The sequence below is a fragment of the Branchiostoma lanceolatum genome, chromosome 3 (assembly GCF_035083965.1).
Source record: "Branchiostoma lanceolatum isolate klBraLanc5 chromosome 3, klBraLanc5.hap2, whole genome shotgun sequence".
Classification (NCBI taxonomy): domain Eukaryota; kingdom Metazoa; phylum Chordata; class Leptocardii; order Amphioxiformes; family Branchiostomatidae; genus Branchiostoma; species Branchiostoma lanceolatum.
The window spans coordinates 17,177,952-17,193,839 of NC_089724.1; the positions used below are offsets into that span (position 1 = coordinate 17,177,952).

General features: G+C 40.3%; 1 protein-coding gene across 5 annotated transcripts; it reads left to right on the forward strand.

Moving 5' to 3' along the window:
* Nucleotides 1-166: 166 nt before the first annotated feature.
* On the forward strand, nt 167-15,207 carry LOC136430687 (delta-1-pyrroline-5-carboxylate synthase-like). 5 transcript variants are annotated; one of them, XM_066421489.1, is made up of 13 exons: nt 167-335; nt 680-1,182; nt 5,298-5,453; nt 6,307-6,417; nt 6,986-7,138; nt 8,427-8,642; nt 9,081-9,296; nt 9,429-9,749; nt 10,546-10,683; nt 11,140-11,335; nt 11,523-11,644; nt 11,981-12,167; nt 12,595-15,207. In XM_066421489.1, exons 2-13 carry the CDS (start codon nt 808-810, stop codon nt 12,882-12,884), a joined length of 2,481 nt encoding a protein of 826 aa, XP_066277586.1. In that variant the 5' UTR covers nt 167-335; nt 680-807; the 3' UTR covers nt 12,885-15,207. The 5 variants fall into 5 exon arrangements, with proteins under 5 accessions (XP_066277586.1, XP_066277585.1, XP_066277588.1 ...); XM_066421488.1 differs by having other exon boundaries at nt 167-331; XM_066421491.1 differs by lacking the exon at nt 6,307-6,417 and adding an exon at nt 6,147-6,242 and having other exon boundaries at nt 167-327.
* The last annotated feature ends 681 nt before the right edge of the window (nt 15,208-15,888 follow it).

Genomic DNA, 15,888 nt, shown 5'->3' on the forward strand with positions numbered 1-15,888 from the left:
CTTTAGCTTATGAACCAACATATGGCGTCGAAAACGTCAATAACGTTACTATCGTAAACTAAATTTCAGCGTGCAAGATTTCAAAAGTATGAGTTGGTTTTGAATCTGCAGCTTAGAAGTGAATCGCTAAGTGTCATCCATGTACGGTCTCAGTCCCCCTTCTAACCTCTGAACCCGATTAGCAACGTGGCGCGTGTTGCATGTGGAATTTCACCGGCTCGAGCGGAAATTTACCATCTATTGTTCATCCCTTTCGCCCGGCAGGTAAATATTTGACCGTCCGAAGTCCCGTCACACGTGCCGGGTAGTGCTCGGAGCTGTCTTCAGGTGGGTAGGTGAATCGGTCTGCTCTTTATCTGAGAGTGAAAGTTATGTGCCACACGTAAATTATAATTTTGGCGCATATATAATTTTGTGTGCACGAAACGTCTCCATAAGTGACCATGTCTTGTGAAAAGGATAATGTCCCAGTATGACCAAATACCGGAATCATGACGTTTCTTAGAAGCTGTCGGTGTAGCGTGAGAAACTTTCCACTTTAATTTGGAGGTGGGGGAGGGAGATCTAGACGTTTATACTTAGTTTATATACGGATTATACTAGTACGCTTTGAGACAACACCGTTCACTATAGTATGATTGCTGTGTGTACGCTCACAAGTTTGCTTTATTCCATCCAGGGATACAACGGTAAGCTTTCTACAGACAACAGAAAGGCTGCAAAAACAAACAGCCCCAAAGTCCGTCAGTCTGGACCTGATTAGAGGAGTCTGGAAGTAAAGAGGTGATGCAATAGTGGTCAATCAACATGGCTGCCAGAAGTTTGTACCAACTCCAGTGTGTCAAGTCTGTCCTCAAGCAAGGCAAGCTGGTAAACTCATCCTACGTTAGATCCAACTCTACACTATCCCGTCCCATCACGAGCAGAACGAACGTTACGCAACGAGTGTCAGGCGGCGTTTCCACAGTACCACGATGGCGATATGTCAGCGCACGGGATTTGAACGATCTTAAGGGAGCGTATGCGCATGCGCCCTACTCCAGACTCAACGGCAAAGCGATCCCGCATCGCTCGGAGCTGAAGCACGCCAAGAGAATCGTGGTGAAGTTGGGGAGTGCGGTGATAACTCGTGATGACGAATGTGGGTTGGCGCTTGGAAGGCTCGCATCCATCGTGGAACAGGTGAGTCAATCCACCGCTCAAGAACCTGTCTAATGATTTGTTGCTGGGTAACCATATTGGCTGCAATGGAATCAGCTGATTATCATTTTTCTCCAGTTCTGTGAAGATTCTCACCGTTGCTACTAATCTGTAAGCAGATACTAGTATGTGGCTTTGAGTCAACCCTTTTTCTATAATGTCTAGTGTGTTACGCTGAAGGGTGGAACTCGTGTTCAGATTGAGATTCAAAATTAGCACATTTCTGGAAGAAATGTCTAGGATCCTACTACAAGATCTTATTTTTTTACTTATATAAATGATATTTGTCAAAGAAATAGCAGGAAGAAACATATTTGATAGATTTCAATCTCCTTGAACTTGAAGAAACCTAGCAATTTCTTTTAATGACTGACAGACGGTATGCCTAAACACCTCACCCGACCTCATCCGACCTCACCCGACCTCATCCGAGTCTAAAATGCAGTGTATACAGACATTATTTGACGTTCTGGATACGTTAGATATGCAATTATGAATGCAAAACAAGCAGCAAACTCTAAGTATTTGCCAGTTTTTATAAGTTACTCTGCTCGTTTCCAAGATAGAATGGAATCCGGCCGCCATATTGGATAGTCACTGTTGGGGTCTGCATGGGGAAGTTCTTCAGACCTTTTTAGTTTATTTTTGTCCGACAGGACGATAAGACGGTGGGTACTTATTACATTTTCATCGCAATCCACTCATAATAACTGTACACAATAACTGTACACAACAAGAGTTCCACGATCTCATATCTCCATGAACAATTCTATTCATGCAAAAATACTTTTGCATAATATATGCTTGGTCATAAACACCTTTATCTAACTTACACATGTTGCAATATTGACAGTCCTATAATTTTCCAATTAGATGAATTATGGTGTTTTTGCATTAACTATGCAAATTAGGAATTTATTTGCATAATTGGTATCTGTTGATGCTCCACCTTCCATAAGGTCTCGGACCGGAGTTTTTTTGCGATTTTGTATGTAGGTCGACACCCTCAGGTCGACGGGCTACAATTCCGCCGAGAAAATTAGGACGGAAAATGTTATCACATGGTCAAAAAGCGGGTTTCTGCTGTTTTCCGATGTATTTATCGGTATTGTCCGTTGTCCCTTTATTTTGGGTAGAAACCATAGTAAAATGTAAATTTGGCACCCGAAAATTATTTTTTTACACTTTTTTTATCGACCCTGCTCGGAAAAATGCAGTTTTCCTGGGGTCACGGCATATATGCTGAGAAAGCTTAGTAAATGGTGTCTCTGAAAAATGAAAAAACCGTTGCCGCGGACTAATACAAAAAAGGCTTCGATAGCGAACCAACTGCACCGCGCCCAAAAATACTACAACTCACGGGCTTTTCAGAAAATTCAAAATATTCATGCACAGCTAAAACCATCACCAAGCAATCTCGGGCAGAAATCAGGGTGACGACAACGCAATTCCGGCAGATTACCGGGTCATGACCCAACCCCCAGTCACAATTGAACTCCGACCCGGAACCTTAAACTACATGATACATGTATTTGAGTCTGATAATGAAAAACACTGCAAATATAGATTTTCCTCATTAGCTATGCAAATTAAGTCACAATTAGCATAATTTGCACTACATTATGTATATCACTGTCTAAGCTACCTGCATACTAAGTATCATATTGACAGTCCTATAATTTTCCAATTAGATGAGATATGGTGTTTTGCATTAATTATGCAAATTAGGAATTCATTTGCATAATTGGTATCTGTTGATGATCCACTTTCCATAAACTACATACGTTATATGTATTTGAGTCTGATAATGGAAAACACTGCAAATATAGATTTTCCTCATTAGCAATGCAAAGTAAGTCCCAATTAGCATAATTTGCACTTCATTGTTTATATCTCCATCAAAGCCACCTGCATACTAAATATCATGGAAATCCATTGTTCCTTTGTTCAGTTATTCTCCTTAGAAGATTTTCACAAAAACGCCCCTGCAGTTCCAGAGGAAGCTGCTAGGGGGCCCAAACCTACACCAGTTCTTTATTACATCACAAGCTATTTGCCACCCAAAAATCAAGACCACAGCACGTCCAGGTCAAAAGATACAAAAATTAAAGTTCTGCTGCAGTACCAAGGTCACATACCAGGGGGCCCAAAATTGACCTTGAACTTCGGCTTCACAACACCTGCCCACATACCAAATATCGTAATATCCATCAAGAGGTTCTTTAGTTATGCTGACTACAGTAGTGCGGAAACACAAACAGACAAACAAACACACACACACACACAGTCACACCCAAAACTATATCTCCATTTTTCATTAATGAGAAAATACTATAACTCAAGATGGCCTTGATGGATGGTCATGATTTTTGGTATGTAGATAGCTTGTGTGATGCTTAGAATGATTGGACAATAATCATGCAAATTAGCATAGATGCTAATTTGCATAATAAATGAGGCAACTTTAAAAAACTGCTTTGTGCCATGATATGACTATTCAAATTGTAACTGAGGAAGAGATGAATGTTGAACGTAGAAAATATGCAAATGTGGGCCTAATTTGCATACTAAAATGAGAAACTACTATAATTCCATACTGGTAAATGACGGAAATTTCATGCATTGAATACGTTTTTTTGTGGCATCGGGAAGTTATGTGAATGTGAACATCGTTGAATCAAATTATGCTAATATGGGCCTCATTTGCATAATTGATGATCAATATTAGCATAACCTTCTTAAGCTCATACTTTGTTAAGCTCATACTTTGGACATGTCATATTTTAAGACAATCAACTGGTCTGATTTATAATTGATGAGAAACACTCCTAATACGTCAGTCACAATGGTTAAAATCATTTGGCAAATGTATGAGGTCGTGGAACTCTTAGTTTCTATTGTCTTCTTTGTCCTAACCTAGCCCAAGGACTTGCCTAACCCTTTCTATTGTTTCCCACCTGGTGAAAATTTCCATTCCACTGATTCCAGCAAAACCATACCCTCCTCTTCCAGCACTGTGACTGCAAACTGAGTTAGGTCAAGGAGGTTATATGTAGTATACACTATTTAACCTCCTTGGTTAGGTGTATTTTGAAGTACAAACTTTGACTACTCTAGAACAGTTCCTGTCATGTTGAACCTCTTAGATACCGGTATTGTTTTAATAATCTAAATAATTCCAATAATCAATTCAAGTGATAAGATTAATCTGGCTGATAAAAAAAATAATCTCAGTCTGTGTCACATAGCAAACTGATATGAACACTAACATTGATAAATGGGGCTGAGCACCACCCCCATCCCCCTACACACTATTCACCAGGTTTCACCAATGCCAAGACCCCACCGCCCCCTTCCCCTACGTATACTGCTTATTATTCCATCCAAGCACCAGGGTAGCTAACATAATCATGTTTAGGAACCTTTCATGCTTCTGTGTTGATTGTGCCTCTAAACAGATAAGAGGCCTGCATGACGTCATAGCCCTGTGTCAAACATGTCACAACAGTCCATTGAATAAAATGCAACAAGGAAGCAATTTCTGAGTGAAATTGGAATGTCAGAGGCTGTGGTTATGCCATGCTGTTCCAATTCTGCAACCAATTCTTCAATTTCACATCTGTACTGTCAGATAAGATGCCTTCAACACATACCTGTTTAGCTATCAAGGACAAAGACTAGATGCAGTATGTACTTTCACAATTTTTGAAATGCATAATCCCATAAACTAAAAGGTAATGCAGTTGAACCTCAGACTGAGGACAAAGCATGATTAATTTTTGGTAGCTAGTAGTGCAAAATTTATCCAAGCACACCGGGTCACTTCTTGATAAGTGTGTTGGGTTATTTAATATGCAGAGGTGTGGCGCTGACGCTCTCTCATACACTGTTAACTGAAGGGACCACCCTAAAGATTCATTAAATGAATGAATAAATGAAAGAGAAGGAAGGTGCTAAGAGTATGATATATGTTGTAGCATGGAACACACTACTTATAAAAGCACAACATATTTACAGTGTGCAGTGTGTATGTATATACATGTATGTACTGATGTTTTGTGTGAAGAATCTGACGAAAAATGTGTTGTCTTCTCCAGGTATCGGAGCTTCACGCTGAGGGTCATGAGATGCTGATTGTCACCAGCGGCGCCGTGGCGTTCGGAAAACAGCGGTTACGTCACGAGATTGCCATGTCTCAGAGCATGAGGCAGAGCATGCGAGATGCACGCGCAAGGAACGGGAACACGATGAAGGTGAAAAATTAACCCTAATGTCTGAGATAAAGATATTACTATAATAGTAACAATACTTTCATGAACAAATTATTTGTTGGACTGAACCTTGCTGTTACTCAATATGACTTGTTACATGTGCATTGTACTTAACAAAATGTACCTCATTCAAAGAGCTTAATATTTTGTTTTCTTGTTGCAAATGTCATATTAAGATGATAAATCTACCAAATTGTTTGTGTGCTCAAGTTATACAACTTACTGTATGTAATTGCAAAAACTCTACATTAACAGCAAAAAAAACAGAAAAGTTGTTCTCCATATGGTATTGCATCTATGATATATTTTCATTATTCTTTTGTGGTTTAGTTGAGGCCTAGTACTAGTAACATTCAATTCTGATCTAGAGATGATTTTGGATCCAGATTAGCCTGAGATCCAGATTCAGCTTGAGTGTCCTCTGTTACAGAATCTCTGGCCACAGCCAGATCTGGACACTGAAATTTAGAAAAAACATTATTCGTAACCAATCTTGGACAGAATAACCCCCCTAGCAGCTTCCCTTTAAACTGCAGAATAAAAGCATGCAAATCGTTGTGCAAAATGACCAGTGGGTGTTAACATGTTAAAATCCTGCTGTAAATATGCCCCTTTGCTGCCCCCCTCCCCCGTACATTAATGCTGTTTGTTCCATCTGTTCTGTGTTCTGTGTAGTTTCTGGAACCGCGTGCTTGTGCAGCGGCCGGGCAGAGCGGCCTTATGGCGTTGTACGATTCCATGTTCTCTCAGTACGGCATCACCTGTGCCCAGGTGAGGTTACATTACCGCAGTGATTGTTCGTTCATGACGTAACCAATCATTTCTCGTTCCGTAGAACTGGGAAAAGGACGAGATGGTTAAGGAAGCGTGTGCCGCGGCGGGACAGGGGGGCCTCATGGCCCTGTATGATTTACTGTTTGGCTTACGTGGGATTAACACGGCGCAGGTGAGAGTTGATGGGTTGATCAGGCCTAACTTTAACCTGGGAGGTTTGTCATCTTATCTCTGTCAGCCATGTATGTTTTTATGCAAAACTTAGTAAGTAGCACTGTGGTTTTGCCAGACTTGAATTATTTACAATAGTCACACTAGAATCTAATCGTTCAAATTCTTTCTCTTTCCTTTTTTTCTCTGCTTCTTCATGCTGGTTTTACATCTCTATTTCTTTAATTTGATTCATTAACATTGTACGTTTCATTCCGTACTTTGTATGAAGGATGTCGTCTTTCTTTCTAATGAATTCTAATAAGTTTTTGTTGAAGAGTAAATCAGGAAAATATTGATAGTGGAGTTCAGAAATGAAAACTTCTTTGTTCTTCTTCAAATGATAATTTATGTTCTTACCTGATTATTTCAACTTTTTAACAAGAGTACAGTTGTGTTCCTTCAGTCATTGTCTGTCTTAACGATTTGATGGCAAGCACAGGCTAAGACATGGCTTATCATACAGTGGGCATCCATTCTGTAAACAACAACATCAGCTCAACAAACAGTCTGTTATCCTCCTACTGTAGGTGCTGGTGACCAAGCCAGATTTCTACAACGATGACAACCGGCGCAATTTGCAGAGCACGATCAGCGAGCTACTGCGGATGAATATCGTTCCCATCCTGAACGCCAACGACGCCGTTGCCCCTCCTCCTGAACCTGACAAAGACCTTCTTGGGGTACGAAATGTCTTTCCTGTAGTAGATTTCCCTGGCTTACAGGAAAACCTGTGGGCTGAGGCTATTCCATTCGGGTGGGGGGGAGTAAGTAAATTCAGGCATGAAAATGATGAGGTACCAAGAATAAAGTACTCTTATACTAGTACGTATGGATAGCATTATGCACTAATTTGAAATCAAGGATAGAAAAAGACCCCTATTCTATACATCGAATAGTCTTTACTTTGTGTGTTTGTTTTTAATGTCCTGTTTGGATGGGTTGGAAGGGTTGCTGACCAAGACTGTTCACCGTCTCTTCCAAACCTCTGAAGGTCATATCTAAAAGTGACGTTTATTTTGTTGGTGCTTCAAGGACCAACAAAAGGAATGCCACTTTTAGTGATTTCAGAAGTACTTGAATTGAATCTAGTGCTTATTATTTTTTTCCTCATCTATTTTTGTTTGAATTAGTGTTGCCCTATTTTAACATTCCTTGAGATAGAGTTGCCATGCCCATAAAATAAGTAATCTTACCATATGTATAGCTTGACATATCATGCTGTCCTCCATCCATCCATCCGAGCTGACGTCGTCACACTAACCAGCCTCAGTGATGTTTGACGATCGATTCCTACGGAGCCAACACTTTTCCCAGAGTGCATTGCTCCAATGAAGACAGTTTTGACTGAGGGCAAAAACATTTCACTCATTGTTTTGCCTCAGTTCCCCCTAATATAAATTGATGATGGCTGCGCTTATTGATTTATCAAACTAAAGCCTTCTACTTTTTAGTCTTCATTAATTTCCCATTTTGATATATACTGTACAACTTAGGCTTAGTATAATCTTTATTTTGATGTTACTCATTTAACGTTATCAATGTGCAGCATGGCGATACCAAACCCCCATAGAAAGTACATCTATTTTTAGTTGAGTGTTTTGGTTGGCTGTGAAGTTGCTGATGTCACACTTTCAGTTGTTTTTCCTTGCTGCTGTTTTGGATGAACAAGTCTTGTTCATTTGTGCTCATCTCATTTTTGCGTCTGTCCTTCTGTAGCCATCTTGCCCTCTCCTCACATGTGTAGTATTGACTTAGAATGTGTGTTAGAAATATCATTCAGTTCTGCCTCTACTCCAGGTCCACAGCACCTAACATGTGAACTAGAAGTAGTAAATTTTTTCTTTCATCATGGATGTTATGTTGCACACAAAGGACTGAGTAGTAATATGGTCATATTCCTGTCAACTTCTGTTAAATGTTCTATAGAAAAGAGAAGTCTAAAGCAGTGTTTCTTCCCCGTGTGTCCAGGTCATCAGCGTGAAGGATAACGATTCCCTGGCGGCGCGGCTTGCTGCGGAAGTCCAGGCTGATCTGCTGTGTCTTCTGTCCGATGTTGACGGGATCTACACGGCTCCGCCGGGCGAAGACTCCTCCAAGCTGATCGACACGTACTATCCCGGGATACAGAGCACCATCAAGTTTGGACAGAAGTCCAGAGTTGGCATGGGGGGCATGGAGTCCAAGGTAGGTCCTGGTACAGGTGCTGGGATTAGTTGAATGGATGTATGGTACATTCCTTGTGATGGGTTAAAAGGATGTATGGTACATGTGATGATTGGTCAAATGGATGTATGTTACATGTCTTGTAGTTGGTCAAATTTATGTGTGCTACATGTCCTGTGATTGTTTCTGTGAGTTATACATGTGCTGTTATTGGTCAAATGAGTACAAAATATGTAATTGGTCAAATAGGTGTATATGGGACAGGTGTTATGATGGACCAAACAGACATGAAGTACATTTTTTTGTGATTGATAAAAAAAACAGGTGATTGTGAGATGTGGAAATGTTAGTCACATTAGTGTGTAGTGCAAGTGTAATGAATGATTACGTTTTGTACACGGTTGCAGGTTATTTGATTGTTTGCTTCAGTGAGTTTTGCCCTGTTTTGTGTACGTGTAGGTACGAGCTGCACAGTGGGCTTTAGAACGAGGCACTGCTGTCGTCATCGCTAACGGCTGTCGCCAAGGTTCCGGTCAGGCCATTATCGACATTGTCAGTGGTCGCAAGACGGGAACATTCTTCACGGAGGCCAAAGTGTCCTCCGTCACCGTGGAAACTCAGGCGGAGAATGCGAGGAATGGAGGGAGGGTGTTGTCTTCACTCACAGCTGATCAGGTACATGTACCTGCTCGTTTTCACATTATGGAATATGATGTTCCCTCTGGAATTGTTTAACTTTAGAATAGTTGGTGTTTCATGACTTTGTGCTGTTGTGATTTAACACAATATTTTAACCATATTCTGCAGCGATCGAACATCATCTCTCACCTGGCCAACCTGCTGGAGGAACGCAAGTCATCCATCCTCGCAGCCAATCAGAAGGACATGGATGTTGCCAGGCAACAAGGCAACCTGTCGGGACCGATGCTGTCCCGTTTGGCCCTCAGCGCCGGGAAACTGACCAACCTGGCGGACGGCCTGCGTCAGATCGCCGCCAGCTCGCACCAGAACCTGGACCGCGTGCTGAAGCGTATCCAGGTGGCTGATGGGATGGAGCTGCGCCAAATCACCGTGCCGATCGGCGTGCTGATGGTGATCTTTGAGTCGCGGCCTGACTGTCTGCCTCAGGTGGGATGTTTGTTTGTTTGTTTGTTTATCACAATGCTAAACTGAGAGCCTATGTGAGATCAGTCTGTATTTGCTGTCTCATCTTTTATTTGAGCTTTGAATGAATATCAAGGAATTTTATGTTTAAATTTGGAGTCTCTGAAAATTAGGATACTGCTGATTTATTCTGATGCCTTAGCTTCAATTCTGGGCACACCACCCCTTTCTTGATACACAAATCACTTAGCCTATATGGACGACTGTGAGGGGTAATTTACCTAAATGCTCCGTATCAATCTTGTCTATTTACTGTTGTATATGCAATGAAGTATATACTGTTGTGAAATATATACTCTTGTGAAATATATACTGTTGTGAATGCAGAGAAGAGAAGATTCCTGTACCGCATGTCACACCTCTGGAACAGGACAGTTGTTGCATGAACCATATATTCTTCTGTTATCTTCTAACTTTTTATCCAGTTATCCTGTGTTAATGTATTGTGGAACAGTATTGCGTATTGTTGTATCGATGTGTATATGTATTTGTTGAAGGACCACAGGAAGAATAGCTGCATATTGTAAGCTAATTGTGGATTCTAAATAAAGTCATAAAGTCGTATATGAACATGGTTCTTAAATGTTGAAATCTGTATGGCGTTAATGTTATCTGTTTATTATGTGATATGTTTTTAACCTAAATATGCCCTTTAGCACTGCAATGTACTTAGAGATTACATGATGGTGGCTGGTGCATGTATTACAATAAGAGACCGAGTAGAACATGTAAAAACAACCTGCCCCCCTCCCTCCTACAGGTGGCAGCCCTCGCCATCGCCAGTGGTAACGGCTTGCTTCTGAAGGGTGGGAAAGAGGCCACGTACTCCAACGAATACCTGCACAGTCTGGTACAGGAGTCCCTGGATCTGTACAACGCTAAGGACGCCATCTCGCTGGTAGGAACGACAGATGGCGACTGTTGTTTGGATGTCCATTTCATTCATATTTTTGACAATTTTCAGCTGTGTATGTACTAGTATTTTTATTAAACGTGGTCATTGTGTAGGGCAGAGAAAAACAGAATTTTTTTTCTCAAAAACTTTTTTTTCATTCATGTATTATTTCAGCTTTCAGCTTTGTTGCATGGAATGCAGGTATTTACATGTATTTCCTTTTGATGACAAAGCAAGTCAGGAAGTTATAACTGCATGTAGATTTTAAAGATTTTTTTTGGGGGGGGGGCCTTCTATGACGTTCTCACCACTCAGATTGGAAACTTTTATGTCCCTCGCCAGTGGTCGGCAGCTTTTACTTGGGTTGGTCGGGTAACTGGAAACACAGCATTATTTCCCTAGGCCTGATTTGACTGTTCCAAAGAGTTGTGTACATGAGTCTGATGTTGCCTCACGCAGGTGAGCTCAAGAGAAGCCATCTACGACCTCCTGAAGCTGGAGCACTTGATCGACCTGGTGATCCCACGGGGATCCAGCGATCTGGTCCGCATGATCCAGCAGGCCAGTAAGGGGATCCCTGTGCTGGGTCACAGCGAGGGGATCTGCCATGTGTACGTGGACAAGGACTGTGATCCGGAGATGGCAGCCAAAATTGGTGAGGAGTTTTGAACTGTACATTTGTCAGAATCTTCCACTTAAACACACTTGCTTTCAGGATCGATATCATCCGGATACCTCAATTTTGATTAAAAAATGTTTAAGAAATGGATATTTAAGTGTTTTAGTTTTACAATATGTGCAAGTTTTTATCTTCTTACCATCATCTCATGACAATTCCATAGTTTTGGACTCAAAGTGCGACTACCCAGCAGCCTGTAACGCCATGGAGACACTCCTGGTGCACCGGAGTCTGCTGAAGACACCTGTGTTCGACCACATCGTGGACACACTCAAGCAAGAAAAGGTCAGCACTGCCCCCTAGCAGGTCGCAGACAAACTGCTTTGTCTTGAGGCTATGCACAGTCTATGTCTCTGGTCTTTTGCAAAACAAGCTCTTTAACGGATAACAAGCGAAAAAACATGGCTAAAGGTAGGGACAGGGAGGGTCGTCTTTATGCATTTTGGAAAGAAACCTTTTTGAACAGTTTTAAAATTACTAAGAGTTGTATTTGCTAGTTATGTGAACCATAGTGCGATTATCTACCATTGAAACATGGTTTTGAAAGTATATATTGTTATTTTTGTCCAATGGCTGTAGCATGTGCAGTGAGTTGAGACATCTGTGATTTCTGCCTGACAGGTATCAATCAATGCTGGTCCACTCTTGGCCAAGGCACTTCGCTTCGGACCGCGGGAGGCCAAGTCGATGAAGGTGGAGTATGGCCGGCTGGAGTGCTGCGTGGAAGCCGTGGACGGTGTGGAAGATGCCATCAAGCACATCCACCACTTCGGGAGTTCACACACTGACGTCATCGTCACCAACAACGGTAAATGACTAGGCGCTATAGAAATAGTACTTTCTTTACTGTGTTGACATACATGTACATATAATGTCCAACTGATGCACTTACGTTTCCTTAGGGATGTCAACACACCAGTGCAGTAGCAATGTGCAGTTTGTGTGTGTATTATATTGATTTGCTAAATAGTTACATGTTTTTTCATGTATATATCTTACTGTAAGTCTTGCAGTGGTTTTATTTTCATGGTGAAGCGGATAGTGAGTGAGTGAGTGGTGATCTCTTCACCTTTTCATGACACTGCACATATGCCTTTCCTATGTATTACTACTGCACTTCAGAATTGTTTTAACTGTAAACACCGCAAAATCCTCATTCCCCCTTCTTCTGCAGAATCAAATTCCCACTAGAATTTATGAATTCATAGTATGTTTGTGTTTTCCGTATCTTTCAGAGGACACAGCAGAGAAGTTCCTTCAGAGCGTGGACAGTGCCTGTGTCTTCCATAACGCAAGCTCGCGGTTTGCAGACGGCTACCGTTTCGGCCTGGGCGCCGAGGTGGGGATCAGTACGGCTCGGATCCACTCCCGGGGGCCGGTCGGCGTGGAGGGTCTGCTCACGACCAAGTGGGTTCTTCGCGGGGACGGAAATTCTGTAGGCGACTTTGCAGAAGGAGGGCCAAACAGCTACATACATCAATACCTACCTGTAGAGGAGGATGCTGAAGACTCAGGCTCAGAGTAGGAGTCAGTATGTGTAGTTATGAACATCACAGAAAACTACAATGTACTTACATCCAGATTCTAGTCTTATCTCCATTTCTGCTGCAAGCTCATGATTATGTTGATCTGATTTTGATCTTTTCCATACCATCTGCATCATAACAGTTTCTTCTGTCAAGTTGAAGGAATTGCCATATTTTTTTGTGTCGTGAGCAGAAAGATCATGTGAAATGACATAATGATGGACCCAGGCAGAACTCTGCTTTCAGTGTCTGGACATGTTTACTAGTGGGCTTAAGACCTTACTTAGCAAAAAATACCTTATTGCTTTACAGCTTCTTTTTTGAGGCATTTTCTTTTTTTTTTACTAGTTAATTTATTCTCGGAAAATCATAGCCATTGAGCCATTCTTATGTTAGCTGGAAATTAAAGACCCTGAAGAAACTGCTTGGGCCCAAAAAGTCCCCTATATTGCAATAAAATGTCTCTGATAAAAACCCAACATAAGGGTGAAGAAAACACGTTTCATCAAATGATATCAACAATCTGATGTTATTTTTTTTAAGATTTAATTTTTCTAATGTAGAATATTTTTCTATGCATTATTGATTTTTTCCTAGAAAAATTACTGTAAAATTCCAAATTAGTAAGGTGTTATACTCCTATACAATATTTCACAAGAAAACTATTAACAGAGGGTAGTGAGAGAAGGTTGGAGGAAAGGTACTATGATATGATATGATTTGTTTTTCAAGTCTTGAGAAATAAGATGATATAGAAGACGTGATGATATGTTATATTCAAAATTTCCTCTCTATTGTGGTTAGTCTTACTTTGGTACAATAGTAAAGTTTGTAAGAGTTGGGATAGCAGATTGAATATTTCCTAACAGTCGCTTCATATATAATAGTTAAGTGTTCTGTGCATTGCAAGACTTTGTTGTATTGTCTATATACTGTTGCTGCACCAGTGACCTGCTGTGGATATATAGTTCATGTAAGTTGTATATGGTGAAAGTAGCAAACTGCATTGATTCAGTGTTAAAATCTATATGTGGATTATTCGATGTAGAAAAGTAGCAATACAATGATGAATGTACTTAGAAAGGCTAATGTCTAACATAATGTTTTTTTTAAATTCTATCATAACTAGGGAAACAAATATGGTCCTGAATGTAAGAATTTGACCAATGTAGAATGAAGTATTTGCCAGAGTTACCCAGTCATGCACTGTAGTGATTGATATTCCATATTGACATGTATGGGTATGTGCCAACAGTGTGTAGTATGGATTAAGGACTGCAATAGGCCAGAAGTTGGCAAGGAATACATGTACCAACCTGTTAACAGTGTATTGTGATGTTCAAGTATGTCTAGTGTATGGTGTCAGTATCCAACTGACCCAGTACTACTAACCTAAAGTGATTTGTTGTTAATGAGAAAAATCGAAAAGGATGTGCAGTACTAATGAGGAGTTAATATCAGTATCAATTGATCATAATTGAATTGGTACAATTTTCTGTTCATATATCAGAGATTTTGCTTCATTGAAAGATTATAAGTAACTTATTTATAACCCAGTGAAGTAAATCATGAGGAGTTAGTGATTTTGCCCTTGAAGTTGTATTGTGATATGCTTATGCAGAGAAAACAACCAATTTTGGGTCACAAAACTTGATTGTATTATTCCATGCATGATGTGATGATCTCCTGAAAACCCTACTTCTACATTGTTATTATTACATATTTTTTATGATTCATAGAAGAAAAAAAGTTATCCAATAGACAGTAAATTTCTATGACAGTACTAATGTAGTATAGTGTACATTTGTGGTTGGTAGAAAGTTGTGTAGTCAGTCAGAACAAGAGTGTTACATTGGTGGTTTATATTGTGCAAGTACATGCTGTAATGTTGAGTGTTCTCATAAGTGAGAAGTTGAAAGGTGTGTTATATCACAAGTGTCCTGCTGGGGGTGAAACATGGGGCCACATGAACTTGATCTTATGGATGCATGACGCAAGAGGCTAGAAAAAATGTAATGTCATCCATGTAATCAATTTTATGTGACCTAACACCCGATACAAACATGGCTAAAAAAAGAGCATAGTGGTATTGGAGGGGGAGGAGTGTAAACTATTTTGCTGTTGCCATTGAAACTGATGTGGGAACTTGGCCGTTGCCATGGAAATTGTGTCTGAAAGGATAGGTATCTTGGTGCTGGTCTCACGCATGGAGATGAAGGTGTTAGAAGGAAATGGCTCGCACGTGGAGGTGTTGCCAAAAGTTTGTAAATTGGTGGGTGATAAAATGTCTTCTCAAAATCTAATAAATGTTATTTTCATTGATGTTGATGTCGAATTTTCTTCCCAAAGTCTTCATCTGTAATATTTCAAAATTAGTCGTTAGCTTATGACGTTATATTGTTGGCAAAATGATTGAATAGTGCTTAACTTTATTACGTTATAGTCTCGTCGATTTTATTAGCTTCCATACTTTTCCTCAGAAAAGGGTTAAACTACTTTAAAGGAGTCTTAACCTCCAGTTATTTCCCAATAGATGATAATTTTAGGAAGTAAAAATGACTACTTTTACAGTATACGATAAAGTACCAACTAGTCCAGTGCGCATCAAAAAGCATTCGGTATTCTACTAAATTCCCCAGGTGACCCTCTATTTCTAATTAATCAAATTAAACAACCTCAGCCTATGGCTGAATACAACAAGGCCTGACAAAAGGTTACAAAAAGAATTTCAGGGGCGATAAGAAAAACTCGTCTTATTAACAACTGTCCTTATTGTTCCTATCGCTTCTCATTTATGCCAAAAATATTCACGATGAAGGAAGTGTGTATACGTATAAGGAATACTGTACATGGGTAGGGCAAGGGGGTTAAATACAGAGATCTGCACGGGTTTAGTGTGTATCATATTGTTTTAAAAAACACACCTTGTGTAATTCATTGATACATAATCTAGTGGAAAATAACACCCCCTTCCGGAGTTTAGGACTCCTTTAACTTTACAAC